This window comes from Polyodon spathula, chromosome 30 (genome assembly GCF_017654505.1).
Source record: "Polyodon spathula isolate WHYD16114869_AA chromosome 30, ASM1765450v1, whole genome shotgun sequence".
Classification (NCBI taxonomy): domain Eukaryota; kingdom Metazoa; phylum Chordata; class Actinopteri; order Acipenseriformes; family Polyodontidae; genus Polyodon; species Polyodon spathula.
This window is the reverse complement of record NC_054563.1, coordinates 6,042,747-6,064,910: the sequence shown is the minus strand read 5'-3', so window position 1 is coordinate 6,064,910 and position 22,164 is coordinate 6,042,747. Positions and strand designations below refer to the sequence as shown.

At 35.6% G+C, this 22,164-nt stretch overlaps 1 protein-coding gene across 1 annotated transcript in view; it reads left to right on the top strand.

Moving 5' to 3' along the window:
- Positions 1-22,164, top strand: part of tmem135 (transmembrane protein 135) — a 75,105-nt gene that overhangs the window by 27,830 nt on the left and 25,111 nt on the right. The window contains exon 5 of the mRNA XM_041232961.1: positions 15,849-15,918. Coding sequence (XP_041088895.1) covers positions 15,849-15,918 — 70 coding nt within the window. The remainder of the gene's footprint in view (positions 1-15,848; positions 15,919-22,164) is intronic.

The following is a 22,164-nucleotide window of genomic DNA, read 5'->3' as shown; positions in this document are numbered from 1 at the left end:
TGCTATCGCCACTTGCATCCCTACTGTAGCTTGATTTGGACACACTTCCTATTCAGAAATGACTGACGAGCGTTGTTTTAACCAGCAGGTGATTTTAATTAAGTTTAATAAAATTAAGTGCAAGAATACAGACTTCTGCAAATAACATTATGGTTTAATCAACACATATGGAATAAAGGTTCATGTTACATATTCTGTTTCACTTGGCAAACATTGGTAAGCAAGATTTACTGTACTGTAGGGCTAAGTATAATTATCTGCATGCCTTTTGCTTTCGTTCATGTGACAGAGTTGTGTTTGTTATCTCAGTTTTACTTTCTTGCCTGCCTACCCACTGTTGTCAGTTATACATGTGTTAGCATGACATGTAAATGCAAAGCAAAGGTTCATAGTTAACCAGAGCAGAATTCAGGTTTTAAGCAGACTTCCCATCTAAGGCTGCTTAAATCTTGACACTTTTTTTTTGGATGAGTTTTTCCCCTTATTAGTTGAAGCTCCTTGGATGGAAACCACTAAGGCTTTAGCAAACTGTTGGCTGTAATACACGTCTAAGACAACAGCTGGGTTAGATACTTTCTAAAATATTTATATTTTAGGCTAATGGGCCATCCTGTAAAAATCCCAGCACAATATTTGATCTTCACTGTTCATACATCTGCTAAAACAGAATTGGAGACCCTCTTATATCGCAAAAGAACATAAATCAAGTGTGACACTTTTGAACCTCACATGCAACTTGACCCAGAGATCAAGATATGTAACCAGTTCTTGCCTTTTGTAAAGAGCTCAGTTTCAGTTAATTAAAATGAAAATCCATTAATGGGAATGTTGGTAAAACCGTTGTATTAACACAGTGCTTCCACTGGACACATCTTTGCATTGGTGTGTTGGAAAATGCTTGATAACATGGTAGAGTACAAAATAACAGGGGTGGTAGAGTAGAAAATCACAGGGGGGGGGGCACACATTAACCTTCTAAAAAAAACTATAAAATTATGCTAACTTTCTTATTTTTGCAATGAGGTGCATGAAACAGGGTTTAAAATGTACTGACATTGGAGGTTGGATCTGATCATCCAAATTGTCAGTTTCCTCATGATACTTGAGTCCACTCTGAAATGTCTTTTAAGAAGAACCTGTTTTAACAACTGCTAAATTCCTTGTGTACCTTAAGACGGTAACAAAACATTCCTTAAAACATTTTTGTGAATAGGGTCCAATGCTACAGAGTTCAATACCTAAGTGCAGACACGCATCATCATAATGCCATGTTTTTTTATAGGCATGTCATTTCTTCATGGCTTTTAAAGCAACTCTTTCTTAAAAGTTTGATTACATTTAAAATGCTGATTTAAAAAAAAAAAAAAAAGGATTGTGTTGTGTTTGAGCCAGTTCTGGTTTTATTCTTGAGCTTCATTAATTACACTGTAGTTGAATTAGTCAAACTGTAGAGGTCACAAAAACAGGTGTGTCTAGTTAGTCTTGTTGCAGTAAAACCTTCAATGTCTCCAACTGCTGTGCTCGGGTCTTTTATCCATTTCTCTACGAGCATATTCTAGGCTTGTTTGCCAACCAGCTGTACTATATAAGTAGTTAGCAATGCTAAAATAAAAGAAAACATTTTTGGTTGTGATTTAATTGCTAATGAAAGGTTCAGCTCAATGGGAAAGGTTGCAGTTAGGCACAGTGTGGGTTGGAATATGAGAGCTACATTACAGCTGCCTGTCATTGCACCTCAATAATCTTAAATAACCATCCCTGCCATTTAATCCTGAAAGAGCAGAATATAGACACTTGTTCCAAATTATGTGGTTCGTTTGTGATGATGACTACTGTCCATTGAGTGTTAAGTTAAGTTTTTCAGTAGAAGTCAAATGCAATTTCAAGTAACTGTAGAATGCTTTTGTAGTGTGCTGTTGACCCAAATTAGCTGGGTGGACCCAAACAATGAAAAGCCCCATGTCCCATTGACCCAACCCTCCTTTATAAGGGTACTTACAAGCTGCAGTATGATCCATGTCATGCTTTTGGGTTGTGCTTTAAAAAAATGACAAAGAAACTTGTTTTTTATTTAATTTAACTTAGTAAATAGCCAATTTTATTATTTTAGGCTCAGCTCTCTGCTACCACCCCCGTGCTGACTCGAGAGCTGCGAAGATGAACACACAGATGTCCTCCGAAACGTGTGCTGTCAGCCGACTGCTTCTTTTCACTCAGCAGGCCCGCCATGCAGCCACCTCAGAGCTACAGTGTTAGAGGACAGCGCAGCTCTGGGCAGCTTACAGGCAAGCCGGCAGGCACCCAGCCAGTCTGCAGGGGTTGCTGGTGTGCAGTGAGCCAAGCACACCCTGGTCGACCTAAGCCCTCCCCACCCGGGCGACGCTCGGCCAATTGTGTGACAAAAACGTTTTAATGTTGTTTTGAAGTTTAAGAAAGTGAAGCAGACAAATGTTTCGACCAAACGGTTTATCTTTTTTCTTTTTTTTTGTGTAAGTAGATTTTTTTTTTTTTTTTTTTTTTTTTTTTAATATTTCAAATATTAAGCGCCTCGCTGTTCCTCCAGCTGCAACACCTGAAGTACTTGTTTTCTTCAAATATATTTTTTGTGCCAGATTCATAGACCTTTTGAAGCTCCTTCTCAACCCTTTAAGTTAGTTCAGGCTTTGAGTTACTAGAAAGCTGACGGTTATTCCACAGTGATAATGTTAAACAGGCAGGTAAAAAAAGTTGAAGGGGGCCAGACATTTGTAGCTGAAGCATTTTAAGCCTTGTAAAATAATTATTTGTTATTTGAGTAAATGTGTAATTTGCAACCCTTAAGCAGCCTTTCTCATGGCCCTTTTCTAATTACAGGGTCACTGGCTCATCAATCATTAGATCGTTAGTGGAATTTAATGACTTCCATTGCCCTGTGCAAGTGAAGAATATTTCATCAGGGGAAACAACATAGCCAGAGGCAGCCTGCCTTTTCTGTGCTTTTGTGTTTTGTTTTTTTTTGAATGCCAAATCCTAATACAAAGAAAAGAAAAATGATGTTGCTCATTTACGTAGGTACTTTATTTCTCAATTAACAATGTCTCTTTGTGTGCCATGGTTATGGAAACCAACATGTAAGTACAAGGGAATTACCTCCTTTCTTTATTTTTAGGAGCACAATATTAAGAGCAGACATTGCTTTAGATCTTTTAAAAGAGTTTTGATAGATCTAAAATCCTGTAAGCCGACACAATCGAATGATAAAACAAGAGGTTTGCCAAGTAGTCGTCAAGAATTGCTAGAAAATTTATGAACAGCAAAGTTTTAAGTGCATGTTTACGTTTTGTTGTGAGATTAACAGAGTAGTAGAAAATCTGATATCAAAATATGAAAAAGCACCTCAGAAGTGAGCCTGGAGATACAGTATCGGCTTACTGTGAACTCCTGAGATACTTGAAACATACAGTAAAGTTTATCAAAGACCAAAAAGCTACGGTCTGTCACATATTTTTCATTTTACAATTCATGTCCATAATTTGACCAATTCTTATATCAAATGACCATTTAAACTACTCCCTTATACTACAGTATGCTCATTCCTTGGACATATTTTTAATTAGTTGGTGCTCATTTCTAGTGATGTCTTTGCTGCAGCCATAGATAGTATGCTATTTAAAAAGAAATAGTTAAAACTCCTCCACAATTTTCAATTTAGCCTAGTTACTAGGATTAGATAAGTGCATTTTACGACGTAGGGGAGTTCTTCCTTACGAGCACCAGAGAAATAAGTCACACAATTAGTTATTTATGGGAGCCTCTGTTGCTTGCTAGTACCTACTGTCTTTAATGTGTACAGTACAAACTGGATGCAGGAGGCTTTGCAGATTTGTTGTCAACTTGTTAAGTTCTGGATTTGTAAATGTTTGAAAGTTAAAAGGTTTCTCTGCAGTCAGAGAATCGGCATGTGAAGGGAGGCTGAAAAGGTAGGATTTTGCATGTTTTTTTTGTGGAGGAGGGCATTTGACATACTGTAACTTGTCTGATTGAAGACAGTGATACATTGGAATGCAATGGTTGGATAATCAGAACTGTAGCAAGAACAGCATAACTGAATGCAAAGTGAAGTGGCAGCCATGGCACCTTGAGGTAATCCTGCTGAAAGAGCAGTTCCACAGTAATTTAGTGTATATTTTCCAAGCGGAATCTCATTTGTTTTTAAATGATGTGGTTCATCAGTGCTGAAAATAGTCTACATTCTACACTGTTCTTTCTGTCTTTTGAATTGCGCTTACATTTTATTATAACAAGGGAGGTAGCTGTTAAGGAAATTGTGGGAAACCCATACAGTCATTTTACAGGGAGTGTCTTCAGTTTTGGCATTTTTACTGATTTGCTTTACTTTAAGTGTGGTTTCTGTTGAGAAACTTTCAAAAGGCACTTGAATCACTAAAAGGTCTACTATCACTTTTTTTTTTTTCTTCTCGGTCCAACTTCTGGTTCAAAGCAGGCCAAGGGACTGAGCAATTGAAATGCATTCCAGTCTGCAACCTGCTTGAGACTTAACTATTATGAGTACTGAAGGTTTTAGCCAAGATCGTAATGGATAGGGTTCACTTCACAAAAACAAACAATGAACCCTTTAATTGGCACTTAAAGATTGAGAGGGTGGAGTGTGAGATTGTGAAGCAGCTTACAATGAGAAACTCTGTAAAATATTACACTACCACACCAGCATTTCTTATTTGTATTTCTCCTTTTTAAATTAATTTCAATTCCGTATGTGGTTTTGTTGGTTTGTGCTTGATGGGTTGAGGTTTGGATGTAATTAATTATGAATGCAAAATCTGTGAATTGTCCTGATGGCTTTCAGACCAGAGAAGTGTGATAAACCTCACAACTGGTACTGATGTAAACTGTGCACAATTAAAAATGAAGAGGCCAGAGGTCATGCTTAAGGAGGAAACCGATCCACTTGTGAAATTGTTGTAAGGACTGCTGGTACTGAAGTTTCAGCACAACTGGATCAACTGTTTTCAAGAAACAACTAGTGTAAATGTGTGTGTGTGTGTGTGTGTGTGTGTGTGCAAATCGCCTGACTGTCAATCCTGCCAGTGTCCGTCGTTTTATTAATGTCTAGGGAACAATGTTTATATAGTGCCAGATCTTCAATTATTGGTGTATGTGGCACACTATTTATTTATTTATTGGTTCATTTGTTTATTTTTACATTACTATTTCCCTGGAATGTTTGTCTTGCAATCCAAAATTAGTAGCAAGTTGGAGGGAGAGAAAAAAAAAAAGCATGTTCAATTTTATTTTTCTATTATGAATTGTACAATTTCATTTTTGTTATTCTGACATCAAAAGTAATGAAGTCATTTTGTGGAAATCAAATTACTTTTTTTTTTCTACGTTTTTATTAGATTTCATGTCAAGTGAGAAGTGGTTTATGCTGAGGTTATTTATAAATCTTCCCTTGTGGAAGTGTGTTTTTTTTTTTTTTCGAATCCAGCTTTTAGGCTTAGTTGAAAGGTTTATTAGTTCTGAACTGCTGCATAGTAAATCAATGTGACATTTAACAACTCCAGCACTATTACATGACTGAGCAATGTCAATTTATAGAGCTCAAATAATTAAACCATTGTTCCAATCTTGTGCCTTACGAAGGGAGAGAATTCATTTAGTATGTCAGAGCACTGGAATGTGTTTGTCGTTGTTAAACAGGCAATTATTGGCCAAATGTAGATTTTTTTTTCTTTATAAAACATGCCCACAGTGGGCTTGTAAATTGAACACCAGCCTTCCGCTGTGTAATTAATAAAACATTAAAAAAAGCATACAACTTTGTGAATAAAATAGTAAGTGTTGCTGTGATTTATGAGGACTGGTTTCAGTGACCTTTTGAGGATTCTTATTTTTATTGTTTGTTATGTAATAGGGTTTGTAAAAATTGCATTATTCCAAAGCAAGTCTGTTACAACAAAGTCCTGGAAATGTGCAGTGCATTTCACAGTATGTTCATTCTTTGTGAAAACATGTCCCTTTTTGAAGAGCTGTTGATTTTAATGCAAGATGTTTTTGGTATTTGCAATTATTGTGTCAGTTAATACCACTGTTAAAGTGCTTGATTTAAGCTGCTGTAGGAATCCACTTTGCTTCAAAGGTGTTGCATATTTAAGAACCGTGTTTATATTTATAATGCTTCAAACTATTTCCTGTATTAAAAAATGTCTGTCTGCTTCATAAAAGTTACCATTGCCTAAATAATATTATTGTTTTATGTACAACTAAGCCCCCAAATGCTTGTTTCCTTGTAAATTTGACACAATAGTATCTCATTTCTCTTTACATGTTACATTCTGTATTGACATAATGTCTTTAATTTCCATGTACATGTGAATGTGGACATTATTACAGGAACATCTGAAATGGGGAGGATAGCAGTAATGTATTAACATGACTTAGAAGGTGCATACAAGTTAATCTTTGTACAGTACATCTCCCGGGTGACTATCTGATATTTGTAGGTTGTTGTCCTGTACCATTCATTATTCATTTTCAAAATATAGAATTTCAAAGTTGATGGTTGAATTCCGCTGCCTACAGAGTATTCACATTGTTGCATACTGTACGTGTTTCAAATGAACACCCCTTAATCATTTTAATATGGTAACATAAATCAAACGTTATGACAAGACTCACCTAATTGATTGTCATATGTCTAGTTCGGTTTTCTTTTTCAATTTCCCAGGGTGTTTATTGATGAAAGGTGCTGTGCTAGTACTAGCAGGCATACGCAAACACTCGGGTACAGCCTATGTACCCGAACTTAGAGTAAGTAGCAGGGTTCTGAAAAATATAGCGTTACACGTCACCATGTGTTGTTACAACTGTTTAAATAACGTACATGTAACGTACAAAGTTTTATTTTCATTAACACCCTAACAACTTTTTACACTTATAACTTTAAAGTCTGTTTAATTTCTGTTTATAAAAATGGTCGCTCTAGTGCACTGGGGTTTGAGATCTGTTCTGAAAATCACCTGCAATTAAAAAAAATAAAAAGAAACGTAACAGCAAGTGCTGTGGCTTTTCTGTTCCGTACCACATCATGGATCATTATTTTGAAAGAAAGTAAAATGTAAGTTGAGGTCCTGAAAAACTGGTAAACTGGGTGAAGCTGCAAAGAACTGAAACGGATACTGCAGACAAATATCTGGAAGCTGTTTTAAATTAGATGTTTCTGTGAGCAGGTCATTAATTTTTATTAAGGTTTCAACATTAACTGTGAGTGAATGTATTGAAATTAGCTTCATTGTCTGATTACTTTGTTGATGCATTCTATTGGAATATTGATTCAATTCAAGTGTGAGGGCCTAATCCATATAGTTATGTTTTATTTTTTATTTTTTTATAGTAACAGGCTATAATAAACCAGTATACTAAACGAGAACTGTATTTTGTTGTTTTTTGGGGTGCTGGCGGTTTGCCTGAGTTCTAGCTTTAGTTTTTTGCTTACATTAATCTAGGTGACATTTTAGAAGTGTTTCCTCCTCAAACTATTTTAAAATCCTGCCAAACATCTGTGTCTCTTTCAAGCCAAGCTGATTAAATAACTTCAATTTTGAAAACCATTAGCTGCCACTTTAGAACTGACCGTGGCGACAGTGGGGTACCAGAAAAATAATAAATAAAAAAAGGTTTGCTCTTTTATTAATGCGTCATTGTATTATTTCCTTGTAAATTTGACACAATAGTATCTCATTTCTCTTTACATGTTACATTCTGTATTGACATAATGTCTTTAATTTCCATGTACATGTGAATGTGGACATTGTACTGTAAATTAAAAACAACGTACAGTATGTGTAATTATAGTATGTCCCGTTCCCTTCAAAACAAGTCGTTTTTCTGGTTTTAAACCTCCATTTCAGTTGTACCAAAAACCGATTGGGCGTCAAACAGTTGAAAGACTTGATTAAAAAAACAAACTGGTCATAACCGACTTGCATCACTAATATACTGCTACTACACTACTACTACTAATATTAAAAATAGTATTAGAGCATTTGGTCATGTCTGTACTCCATTTATAATGAACTAAGTAGCTACAAAATGGAAGCTTTATGGTGAGCGTAAATGGCTACCATCGTCCATGTAAATCAGCAAAATTAAGTGTACACATTCTGCATTCTTTAAAATCAAGGGATAAATAGCTCTTTCTATTGAATTGTTTCTGTTAAAGAGGTACTCCGCTTTTAGCACTAAGGATGCTTTGGTTGCACAAGGGGGATTTTTGGATCAAGGCCCAGATTTTAAAACTCCATACTGGGAATGTGTACTTGATTTAGTGAGGGCCATCAAGAATTGAGCAATTGAAAAAGATGATGGTGAAGTAGACTGCTATACAAACCAATTAAATATTTCTTAGAACTGTAACAAGGAAAGGTGCTGTACATTAATTCTGAAATGTTTTTTTTTTTTTTTTTTAATTTTTCCTAGAACAGCTTGTGTTTTATTTTTATTTTTTATTTATTTATTTTTTAAACAAAGAAGTGTGCAGGGCATTTCCAAAACAACACGTTTGAGTTGGCATGGCTGTATTTCATTTAAAATTTATGTTAAGACGATTTATGGTCAATTTTTTTCCACTTCAAAGTGGTTACAGTTTACATTTGGCTGAATTTGAAGTGAAAGTATTGTGTCCCATTTAGGCTTATTTTATTACATTAATAGAATATAAAAGTTAACATTTAATTCACAATTCTGAAATCCTGCAAAAAACAAGGGACATATTTTAAGCTTCATGTTTGGAAGACCAAACAAAGGTGCCCGCCTTGGTTGTCTTATTTGGACTTCAGGCCTTGTGTTTGACACAAGTGATCTAGTGATTTTTTAAGAATGGATAGAAGAGAAAGCATCAAGTTCTGAACATTTTATCTTAAGAAGGTTTCTGGAGCTGTCTAAATGAGCGAGATATTTCTTATGTAACACAGTAATGCTACTCGGAGTCCTAAAAATGGACAAGAATTCGGTCATTTTCGGTCGCAACCTTTTCCTTGTGGCCTGTCTATCGGCACTGCTGGGATTTCAATCTTCCTGTTTACTTTTCCTTCTCATTCCTTAGATAGCAACTCTTTCTCCAGATTTAACAACAAGACCTCTTCACATGACCCTTTTTAGGGTAGGTTTAAAAAAAAAAAAAATTTAAACCTGCTTGATGTGAAATGTCATATTAGTAGTTTGTCAGGGCATATATACCACTTATCTAAGAAAACAGTAGCTAATGATTATGTTATTGTGTTTACTGCAGAAAGCCAGAGGGAAGGGATTAAAAAGTGGATAAAGTTACTAAGTATTCATTAGTGGAGCATTATTGTATATTTGATTGCATATGTTCTTATTGTATTGCATATAGCTTGTGTATCCTGGGATGATAGAATGGGAGAAGTTTTCTTGTACTCCATTAACATTGAGGTTTAAGGCCAGGTTTGTCCCTGTGAACTAGCTTATTCTTTCGAATTTAAGATGCCCTCTAATTTGAGACGCAGCCCAAATTTTCCACCCTCAATTTGAGGAAAAAATGAACTATCAAATAAATCTCCATTTACAAAGATACAACCTCAATTATGTGTATAGCGGCAGTTTGCATCTATCTGCTATCACACAGATCATTACAATTATGTGCTGCTTCTCATTTCCAGTCGTGATGACATGCAGTTTGTGAACTGTGGTATTACTTGGCATGTCGAAAAATTAAAAATGCTGAAATTGTAAAAGCTTATCTTTTTAATTCCTCAGGGAGCTAATGATGCTTCTTTTGAAAGTGGCTGCCTATCTGTCATGGAGGATTCAAGATCGGGCAGTAACTTTTTGGTTTGTCTTTTCTCGGCAGTCAGTCACGTTGCTGCTTGTGTATTCGGGCAGTGACGTCTTTTGTTGCTGATTTTAATACACGCATCACTACACTGTACTCGAATTTAAGACGCAAGCTATTTTTGAGAAGCAAAAATGGTTCAAAAAGTACATCTTAAATTCAAAGGAATACGTTATTCTTGCTGGGAAAACTAAAACTCTCTAGATATATATCTTGTGGGAAGTTTAAACACACATTTGGCTATTCGCATGCTGTCCTGATTTATTCAAAAACATGCCTGGCACAATTGTCCCTTTCCTAGTATTGTTTGATAAAACATACTGTTAAATTAATATCTGAAGTACAACTTTCTCATCTTCATTTTTGACGTATTTAGAAAATAGCAAATAAACACTTACAATATTAATTAACCTACTGTCACCTAAAAATAATACAAATCTTGATAAATTAATCTCTATATCCTCATACATTACAATCAATATTGGATGATGTGGAAACGAATGTGTGAAATATACCATTGTAAAAATTTTAATTCTAAGTATAGTGAAGTACTTTTTAATTGAAATTGTGTCTGTTCAAATAGTAATGAACATTTACTCCAAAAGGTTTACACTTTTATGGCTGGATTAACAGACATCTAATCTTGGACTATTAGTACCTGAGGTACTAGTGTCTGTGCTATGGTCTTCCCTTCACAAGTTCAGTGGCGTCCACTAAAGAAAACAGCCTGGCCTGGCGAATACATATTCAGCATGTATTTGTTGTAATGCAATTTCCTGTCAGTGGTTTACATAATGTGACCTTGACACCGTTGAACACGCAAACTTGTAATTAGAAGGGACGTTTACAAGTAAATAACTAGCTAATGGTCTGTTTGTAAACCGCAACAGAGAAATTATCTATCTTTCATCAGGGACTATATAATCCATGTGAGACTTTAGTTAAGAAATTGTCTAGACAGAAGGCAGGCATTGTAAAGTACAGCGCTACAGCCGAGGCGAACAGGCTGGTCAGCCTAAGGCAGGCATTCTGTTTCTTATTACTACATTTAAAAAGTCTGACAAAGCACCCTGAGTCCACGGTTGACAAATTTAAGAACAATATCTCACCCACAGTAGTGTTATAAATGGATCTTATTCTGTTAAAAGCTGTTAACAAATCTGAGTCGTCTTATCTTTTTTTTTTTTTTTTTTTACAGACATAGGTATTCACAATTTAATAAAAGTAAAGTGACACTGTCTGTTTTGTTAAAGCCAATGAAAAGCCCCACACTGAATGAAGTGAGGCTTATAGGGTGTCTTTCCTTTATTCAGTTTTGGTTTTTGTGGTAATCTTTTTCACTATCCCATCCTTTAAAGAAAGCAAAGGCTTTACTGCATGGTTGTAAGTTAATTCACTGTTTAACATCTAATATCAACTTATGATTGTTATCGCATCAAGAAAGTGGAACTGCTTATTAACAGCCTAACAGCGAAGTTAGAAAGACCTTAATTCAGTTCATTCTAGTACTAACCTAGCTCAGCCATTTTTTTTTTCACTCTTTAGACCAATTCTACAGCACTTTAAAAATTGTTAGTTCTGTGCTTCTGTTTTATTAGCATTCATGTCATATGTTTATTACAGTAAGTAAGCCCACTGAGGGTGTAACCAAGGATCATGGCTTTACTGTACAGTAATTAGTTTCTTGTGATGGGACATGGATCCCAAATTTATAACAATAAAAAATGACTAACCGTTTTATGCTTTTGTTATAATTATATGTGGTCTCAAATAAATTGTATTAAGATACAAATCTAAAGAGATGAATGTAAAGAGAAAATAAATAAATAAAACTAAAAAACACAGTTTTGCATAAAATAGGTGTCTGATTTTAAGGACATTGCTCCGAGTCAGGGTGTTTTTTTGTGAAGGTACAGTAAAAAATAAGTCAAGGAGACTAACGTATCTTCAACGTTGGCATTATAGTGAAATGTAATATAAACCAGGCAGTTTTGTAGAAGCAATTGTTTACCAAACTTGGCTTATTTTAGTATTGCTATTAATTTGAGTTTTTGAAGTTATGGGTGCTGTTTATTAAATGCTGTTGAAACTGGAAAGGAGAAGGGGTCAGCAGTCAATAACTCAACCATGTTCAAAGCAGAATTGTGAATGAGCAACATTCACTTGGAAAGCATGGAGTTAACCGAGGTCTGTGCCAAAGGCAAAAATTGTTTAACGTATTACCCAGGCTTGGAGTCTGACTAGTTTCCTCTGTTTAATCACTTTTGGGAAAATCCAAAATTTCCACTGAAGTATGTCACTGGGGGACATATTTGGTGCTAAATGGCCATATATCCCAGAGCTGTTTCACAATGCATTACCTGATTATTACAGGATACATTTGAGCTGATAACAAGCACGTTTCTGTGCCGATCAGGCAATAATAAAAGATACAACGCCTCTTAAATCTCCAGAGCAGCTAAAACTCTTCTGCGTACTTTTGTTGTGGAGCGAGTATTGCTGTAAGCCATCCTGTTGTAGCCCTGTTTATGTGAGCGTTTAATTTGCATTATGTATAGTGATCTTAAAGGGGTTTGAACAACATAAATTATAAAAATGAATGTTCCAAGCCAGGAAAACATAAAGGAGTGTGCCTATTGGCTATGTTTTTAATAATGTAATGTGTAATAATAGGTTAATTATTTTTACCTTGCATAACTTTTAATTATCATCCTTTTATGTGTAGAACAATATAGGGCTGCTTATTATTTCCAGCACTTTTAAACTTAATACTTGGCAAAACCTTGTTTCATTCTGGGAAGCAACACAAATTAATAGACCAAGTTTGTGGAATAGTGTACATATAACTGGGGTTAATGTTAGTTAGTTAGTTAGTTAGTTTATATTCATTTAAATTAACAACACTAAATGTATGGTGATATTTTTAAGTGTAGTGTGGTAACTGTGATAATCTTATTAAGTATCACTGCTTTTTTTTTTTTTTTTTTGGTAGCATCTTTTAGGGTGTATATTAAGGTATCTGTGATTCAATAATTGTTTTTTATACTTTTCACTTGATATTAGTATTTTGCCATCATCTTTACCACTCTTCTGTTTTGCCTACACTGTGCATCCAAATTAGTATTTTGAAGAACGTATAGGCACATTTCTTGTTCTAATTAGCGTTTTTCATCTATTTATGCTGGCTTATTAAAGCTAACAGAACCCTTGGCTTTCTTTTATTGTAGCATTTTCAATGGCTGCAGATGGCCTCCTGTCTCTCCCTCTGAGAAGGAAGCTGTGCTTGTTGTTGCTAATCTTCTTAGTGACAGTGAACAAGAAGAGTAGAGTTCCTATCGAGTAATCCAAGGTACAAGCCCTTTCAGAGGCTGTGAATCTGCCTTGTATCTGAATGCCTTTGACATGTGGTAGGAACCGTGTAAGTGCCAGTGTATTAAAAAGATCTGTTAGCCAGCGGAGGAGAAAGGAAAGTTACACACCAGTGCTTCTCAATGGAAATAAAGGAGGCTTGTCCTGACAGAGCACTTTACTTGGCTGAAACATCCTTAAAATGCTGGTGGGAAGACAGATGAAAGAACTTAATTATGAGGGGCACAAAAGGTTGCACGGTATTCTTCTGCTCTTTCTTTTTATCAAACAGATTGTGTAAGAGAAGTTGATCTTAAAGTTGCCATGGATGTTTCCAACTAAACCTGCTGAAGTGTGTGGCATGGGTTCTGTTCACATGATTACCGACTGCTAAAGAGTGTGGTAAGGGTTCTGTTCACATGATTACCAACTGCAGAGATTTAATAGCAAAACAATACATTGTAAAGTATGAATAAAACATACTGCAGTTGCGGTTAACCTTGGGGAAATCGGACCATGTGGCCTAGAAGTTCACAACAGTATGAGAGTGAAAATCGTTTAGAGGAGAGGAATGTTTTGTTGTTCAAAGAAATCTCTTTTACAGATAGTTTCTGAAATTCTATTGGGGTGTACCATGTTACAGAGACTCGTAAAGGGTGTTTTACTTTAACTGTGTAACCAGGAACAAATTAACGCTATTTAAAGAAAGTATTAATCCTAAGGGTACTGCAGCAGCCCTTGTTTCTTTTGTGACTGGGAGATTGCTTCTCAGCAGGTTTTCTTGTTGCAAAATCTGAGAGGCATCCCTGACACTTTGATTTACGTTCACATAAAGGCAGTTTCACAATTTCAGATGTACATTTCAGATACTTTAGAAGATGTGGGTAATCATTAGTATAATCGTGAAGTGGCTTTTTTTATTTTGGCTCAGTAGCCAGTTAGGACTGTAATTCAGATAGAAATATTTGTCCACTTTTCTTGATGAGAGAAATGCTCATAAAATACCATGGTGTCGGACGTACTCAGACAAACTCACTTTTTCATCCATGCTGAGATGGTATCAAAATATCTGATCAGTGTGAGGACTTATAATAATAATAATAATAATAATAATAATAATAATAATAATAATAATAATAATAATAATAATAATAATAATAATCTATGCATACTTGTATCAAATCCTTATCAGTACGCTATAACAGATGCAATCTTTCTCCTTGATTGTAACTCAGAGAAACAAATATATATTTGAATTGTGTTGGACATACATTTATTGGTGTTGGACGTACACATCTGAAATGTTAAAATGTTACAAATATTAAAATATTACTTATGGCGTAATTTATTTTAATAGAATTAACAGTTACTTACAAGTGCTAAACCAGAGGCACCTTTCAGTAAATCTCAATGCAATTCAAAATCACAATGAGAACATAATCCCTACATATCCCTGGATACATGGCAGTTGTCATATGGTTTCATGTGTGTTTGAAATGATTGACTTCTTCCATAAATCATAGTTTCTAAAATATGCCACCCCATATGTGTTAGGGTGATTTTGACATTTTGACTGTGAGGGTACCTAATTTGCGGAAGTGCCCATAAATAAATTAAAGCCTGCCTTTTAGAAAGTTTATTTTAGTATTTCTAAACCCAGCACTATGTTGTGTTTCCACTCTTGATTTGCAGTAACTGTATGAACACGTGTGGGAATATTTTGGGACACACCTCTCAGCATTGGTATATGAGCATGCTGTGTATACCAGGCGTTTCACACAGTTTATTTTCCAGGTGTGACCGGTGGCTTCCTGTTAGCTAATACCAACATCATTTAAACCAAGTGTGTTTTAGTTTAGGTTTAATTTGTGTTTGGGTTGTAGTCCTAATTGTTGTCTCCTAGTAACAGCACACAACTAAAATCTGTTTGTAATTAGCCTGGTTTTAATTACATGCAGACTTGAGGTCTGGTGTCTGCTAGGCTTAGTCATTTGAGTCTACATTACTAAACTATCACCACTGGTTCTGAAACACCAAACCCCAATTGTGAAGGACATTCATTACCACAAGTTGTTGAGGGATGTATGAAGGAACCCTGCCCGTCCATCTGTGTATGTGTGTAGCTAAAAACTTATTTGTATGGATTTTTCCTTGCATAGTGTATGGTGGATATAAACCATGGAGATTTTACATTTTTGTTTAACTGATCATGCTAAATTTGTATTTATAGTATGGTGTGGCAGGGGAGTGTATGTTACTAACATAACTTGATATTATTCCAAAAAAGCATAAACTTAATCCTGTAACCTGGTGTGTGTTCTTAAACAAGTTTCTCCTACAATGTTGATATAACCTGACAGGGTGATCAAGGATCAGTAATAGTTGAACCAACAGGGGCTACAGAATTAAACATGTAGGGTTATTAAAATCATGCTTTTAGTCTGGCAGGTAATTCGCCAGGAAATTGAGACATGTTAAAAGTTTGTGTATTGAGGTCTTCAATTATCTATTTATTGTAGTTATTATTTTAACTGTTACTTATTGAAATGACTGGAGTAAAAAACTTTAATTTACAAAAATATTAAGAGACTCTTTGTAATATTGTTTCCAAGCTGTGTGACATTGTTGTTTTTTTTCTGTGTTCCAGGCTACAGAGACGATATTTAGAATGGCTGTTGCAAGGGGAGACATTAAACCTATAAAGCATGGCGAGGTAAGTGTTAAAACACGATTAACACTTAAACCTTTCCCCTTTTCAAAAAGCTGCCACAAAAGACTTGTAGCTCTTTGTTGTGGGTTGATTGGCAATTTGTCAAAAGGGTGATTGAGTTGATGTCTGGAAAGTAAAAGGGGAAGGGCAGGGGGTGGGGGGGCAATTCATGTGAACCTACTAGAACGAAACAACCATCTGCAAATGAATAGATCCATCAAGTCAGTGTGGGTACATACTGGGCACACTCATGTACTCCCACTTGCAGATTTTCAAGTTTTTTTTTTCTTTCTTTATGTAGCATTTTTTTCATGTAATGATCTCCGGTTTTGTAATTTCACTGCAGGATTTTTACTTTGCTCTTTTGAGTGAATGTAAAACACTCAATTGTCAAATTAGGACATTTCAGCAATTTTTAAAGGGTTTTCCGAACACTTATTTGAATTTGTAAGATATATCAATCTGAAGTTGAGTCTGTAACAGCTTTTTACGGACACCATAGTGCTGAATCGTAAGTACTGACTCATTTAGGGGTAGCCAAGTGTGTTACAAATATTAACCTTCATGCTACAAAATGGAAGGATAACAGCACTTTGTTCCATGACCTCTTTAATTAGAAAACTGCTTTGTTCTACATACTGTACCTGTAGTTGAAAGTGGTATATAATAAATGAATCCTGTAATCAACCTCCTAAGAATTAACTAATAGTGTTAACTTGTGTAGGATTTTTAATTTTCAATTTCAATGTCTGAGCCTCAATAATTCACCATGTTCTGTATACCTAAATATAAAAGTATTTGCGCAAAAAAAAAAAGTTATTAACTTTTGTTTAAAGTTGAGAAATAAGAATTTTACAGGGCATCAATGCAATTTAAAATACTGATTTTATCTTTTTATATATAAGTTTTGCTAGAAACAAAGTCACTGGGAGTGAAAATAGACCATAAACAATTAATAAATAATTAAACAAATAAATAAATAATAATTTCTCATGAACTGCAGTCTTATTCGTTGCACAATGAGACTAGACTTTAGCAGATAATTAGGCTAATGGGTGATCTGGTGTCTGTAGAACCAGCAAAAAGAGTTGGTATCATACAGTATGTCCACAATGCTGCAGTGCACAACCTGTTTTTGTAAGAGGTAAGATGACTATATTTGTTCATAGACACAGCACCCACCAAGAGGTGTTGTCTATGTAAAATAGTAATGCATTTTGCTTTTCTTGTGTTTTATTTATATGATCTAGAAATGCCTGTTACAAGTACAATGTATGCCCTGGGTCACATTTGCTCGCTGAGCTTTTACCGATAAACTTTATTAAGTCCTGTATCAAGCTTCATTTGCAGCCCCTTGTAGAGAAAGGCAGTTTTGCCCAAGCAGATGGATGTTTCTAAAGCAGATGTTTCTAAAACTTGACAATTAAGCCCCTTTCACACTGGCACTCCTACCTCGGTCCTGGCTAACTGGGTCACAGTCCTGCATACTGTGAAACCATGTACCTGGGTCCCAGTGAACCCATCTCAGGTTGTGGGTTGACATGCTTTGACCTGGGTTGAGCAAGACAAATACTTGACAGCCGTTTGTGATCCGGCGCAATAACAAACAGGCATGCCTGCGTGAAGATTTTACTTCCGCAAGGAGTGAACCATGAGCCAGATCGCAGCAGGGATGAAGAAACATTTGCTCTAATCAACATTTGGGCTGACGGTTCAATCCAGAGAAGCTTGGATGGAAGTGTCTGTAACAAGCTGCTTCCGGGGCATTGTGCACTTGCGTCCGTCACCCACGTCAACCCTGCTTTATCACGTACCCGACCCACATGACACCGGGTCCTGCCTGGGTAGATCATGTGAAAGGGGCTTTAGTTGGATTTACAGAGAAGCCCAGTAATATGACTTCATATGCAGAAACCACAAAGGATTCTTTTGAGATTAGATTAGAACCCAGTGGAAAGTCTTTAGTGTTTTTTTTTTTTTTTTTTTTTCCTACTTTACAAACATGGTAAACTTTGTCTTCTGCTGTTAGTCAGTCTTACTGTTTGTTTAAACAGCTTGATAATTTTTTTTTTTTTTTTTTTATCTCGTCAGCCTCTTTGTTTTGTGTCACCCATTTGTTGTGTTTTTGTCTTGATTAATCATTTATTGGGCAAGGGAGTAAAGATAGTATTGTAATGTTTTACTGTGTTTAGATTCTTTATGTACTGTATCTAAAACTATAATGAGACAGAGTCAAGTGTACATATTACCTTTGAAAATAGGTTGGTGCCTGAGGCATTTTTGCCAGTGAACTGTTTCCTAAGCACTTAATGCAGAAAAATCTCTTTTATGGCATGGTGGTTCGTGACAGCGTTTGCTTGACAACGGCATTGTTATTCAGCGATAACGGTAGTTAAGTATTTTCGCCTGGTTCTTGAGTTGGTCCACCTGTAGCTGTCACTGCATAACTGCTCTGTAAATCAATAGTCCTGCTATAATGGTTTTCCATCCTCCCAGCGCAAATCAATATGTAAAGATTGCAAAGGATAGTTTTCCTTGAGAAAGTTGTATTGTAAGGAAATAGTATTCCCAATGCAGTTTTAGAGGAAGCTTTCCAGACAGAAAACATAAATCAGGAATTCTTCAATAAAATGAGCTAGATGTGAGACTTTGTGGAGTTTAACAATACATAGAAAATTCCAGAGACTTTTACATGCCCAATGCATAAATTTACACGCCCAAAGTGTGAAACTAAAAAATAAGATTTATCCTACCTTAGTGAGCAGGTTTCAGCCTCTGTGGATTTCTCAGTGACAGATGACTTCTTAACTGAATGCCCAGCTGTGTGCCTAGTGCCAAGAGTCTCAAACATCCAATGTTCCACAGCAGCATCCTGCTGAAAATCAGCAGAATGAGATCCATCTATGCTGGTTCTCATGAGGTTGTTCATGGTGTTCATTGAAAGATGAGAGTGCAGTGGAGTTTTCAATCTGTTCATTGCACTAAACCCTCTTTCACAGGCAGACGTTCTTGGAGATAGAGCCAGCATAGTTTCAACTAAGAGAAGAACATTTTTAATGTTCTCTGGCATGGTTTTGAGCAGGTTTTTATATACAGTAAGCATACTGCAGGTGTTCTCCTTTATTTTATTTGCAGTTAGTTTGAGAGCAATCCACTCATTTTTTCTTCCTTACTTAAAATTAGCTCAAATGTCATTATTTCCTAATGTTGCAAGAGCTGCATTCAGTATAGGCCATAGAGTAAAGTCATAGACATTGAAGTTTGACAGTGGTTTCTGTAGTAAAACTTGAACATGTTTTCCAATGCAGCTAATGGTTTCATTCAGAATGACTTCCAGTTCTTGTTCTTGATCATTTGAATTTCCAGACAACATTATACCCTTACAGGTTTTCTCAGCATAGCCACTAGAAATGCCTGCAGATAAAGACCAGGTTGGTCCTTCTAATCCTACGCGAGCCTCTTCCAACATATGACACACCTCTGTTATACAGCAGTCAGCAGATTGAAGCTTCTTCGACACCGCCATCAGTATAATGTCACACCAGTAATGCAATTTTCATAAACCGCACACTTCTGATCTCATTTAAATATCCCTTGGCTTTGGGTGATTTGTCAGGGCGCTCATCAATCTGTACAGTGTTTTTCAGCAGGGCCAGTACGGGTCGCCATTGGCTAACTAGCCTCCCTAATTTGATTCAGTGTGTCCATTTGCGCCACGGACATTTCTAAAAACCAACTCGTCTCCTTCCACTGCCGCAGAAGTTTCGGAGAATACTGATATAGTTTTAAAATGCCATTGACTGTATCGTCAAACTTTCCTTTCAAGTAGCTAGTTTTAACAGCTTCTGCAATAGCCCATTCAAGATTATGTGCTATGCAATGAATACATATGAGATAAGGAATGTCTTCTGCCGTTCGTTTTGCAACACTAGTTTTTACAGCAGCGCCATCCATATTCGATTCCACTATTTTCTCTAACCATGGTTCTTCATTTAATTTAATTTCTTCTAGAATTAATTGAGCTGGCATGTCTAATTTCAGTAGTCTTATCTAAAGGCAGACCCAGTGTCTGAGTTGCGGAGAACCCTTATGTTAACATCAAGCTGGAAAAATTACCTACATTGGAACACATTAAGGACACTATTTAGCAGTCTTACTTATACAAGTTCAGGAGGTTACTGTTGTTTTCTGACTGGCAATATGTTTATACTTTTGCATAGCTAGAGAACCACCTGATTAGTTGCTCTGTATTAGAACTGCACAGGATGTGCATATTTCTGACATGCTTAGGCTGTTGAGTAACTCCATTCTGTATTAAGATTGTCTTTTAAAGTAGGAGTTGGTGGGAGAGCAGACCAGGAAAAAGTCCATGGAAGATCCTGTGGTAGATCGATCTTATGAAATGGATGGAATCTGTATAGCAAAGTGCACCTCTAACTTTAACTTTTGTGAGGGTAACAAATGTGATATCCACTTGAACATTTGATTAACTGCATAGTATAATGAAACAGATACAGCACTTATGTGTGGTGATGTAGAAGATAGCATAGAGTTGTGCCATCTCATTCTCTCCCAGGCAGCTTCACTTTCCAGTCCTTTGTGATAGGCTTAGAGTAGCCATTGTTATGCCTATCAGCATCTTCACTGTCCTGCTTGGGAATGAATTGAAAGGCCTCTTATCTGGTAATCAGACATTAGATTATGGAGTCCTACAACTCCAGCATGAAAAATAATGAAAAGGAGGGTGAATTGTTCTTCAGAGGTCAAAACTTATTTTAATTATTGATTTAATGAATCCTTATTTGGTGGAGGTAACATTTCGGTTATTTGTTAAACAAAGACTGATAAACAACTTTGCTTTCTGAAGGAGATGCAGGTGATTAGCAAAACGCAGTCCGCATAGTATATATTTTTTCAGGATTTATAGGACTGAATTAAAAATCAAATAACACAGCTATAGATATAGCAGTTCCACAGTGCTGTTATATTTCTTGGCTTTAGCTGGGCTGCCTATTCGTAATATAGGAACCTATTACATAAACATTGAATAATAAACTGAAGCAAACTTGTAGAAAACTTAAACAAAAAAAAAAAAAAAAAAAAAAAAACTAGTAAAGACTTCATATTTGTTAAATAATGCATTTATAAACCATTATTGTAAACCATTATTTATAATAAGTGTTTAGGTTTTGTCAACATATATTTTTATTCTTCTCCAATGTGGTAAATGTGAAATATTTTCCACATGCTGCACGGCTCCCGGTATGCAAGGAGCCATGCAGGAAAGTGGTGAACTGTGTTGGCTTCTTTACTTCTACATGTCCTGATAGTCATGCTTTTATTTAATGTCTCATTGTCCGAACAGTACAAAGTACAGGCCTTTTCATCAAAGCCCCTGGGGCAGGACATCTTGCCTTCATTTATACAAGTTGTTAGATTGAGATTGCGCTCTAATCAGATGTGTCTGTCTGAAATAGAAGTTCCCACGTGGAAAGGGTTAACCCTAACCTCCTTGCTTTTTTGTGTTTAAATTGAGCATTTTCTTACAGACTGAATCAGTTGGAAAGCAAATGGGGGATGTACCAGGAAATTATTTGACAGTTTGATTTAATGAGGCATCACTTACGATTATTATTATTATTATTATTATTATTATTATTATTATTATTATTACAGTAGCAATAGCTTCAATAGCAATACGAGTAAAAAAAAAACAACTATATGAACATAATTTAGGTCTTTTATTTAACATTATGTAATCAAAGAAACTACAAAATGATATCACAAAAGTCTGCCGGAAGCCAAGATAGCAATACAGCATTTCATGTTAGATTTTTCGAAATGTCCCATTTTTCAGTTTTTTGTAATTTTTTTGTTAAGTTTGTGAAAAACTGCAAAGCAGTATTTAATTCAATATGTTAACATTATTCAGTAAGTTTCATTTGACTTTATGAAGCAAAATTAGTTAATTCTATAGGGTGATGCAAAACTTTTGGCCATAGCTGTGTAAACATTTATTTATATATATATATCTTTTATTTATTTTATATATATATATATATATATATATATATATATATATATATATATATATATATATATATATATATATATATATAGTATAATGTATGGGTCAGAATATATTACCACACAATAATATGCTTAGCTGGGTGGGACTGGAATGCTTTCTGAATGTCTTTGGCCTTGACTTGAACTTAGCCATCAGGGTTGCAGGCTACAGTCCTCCAATTCA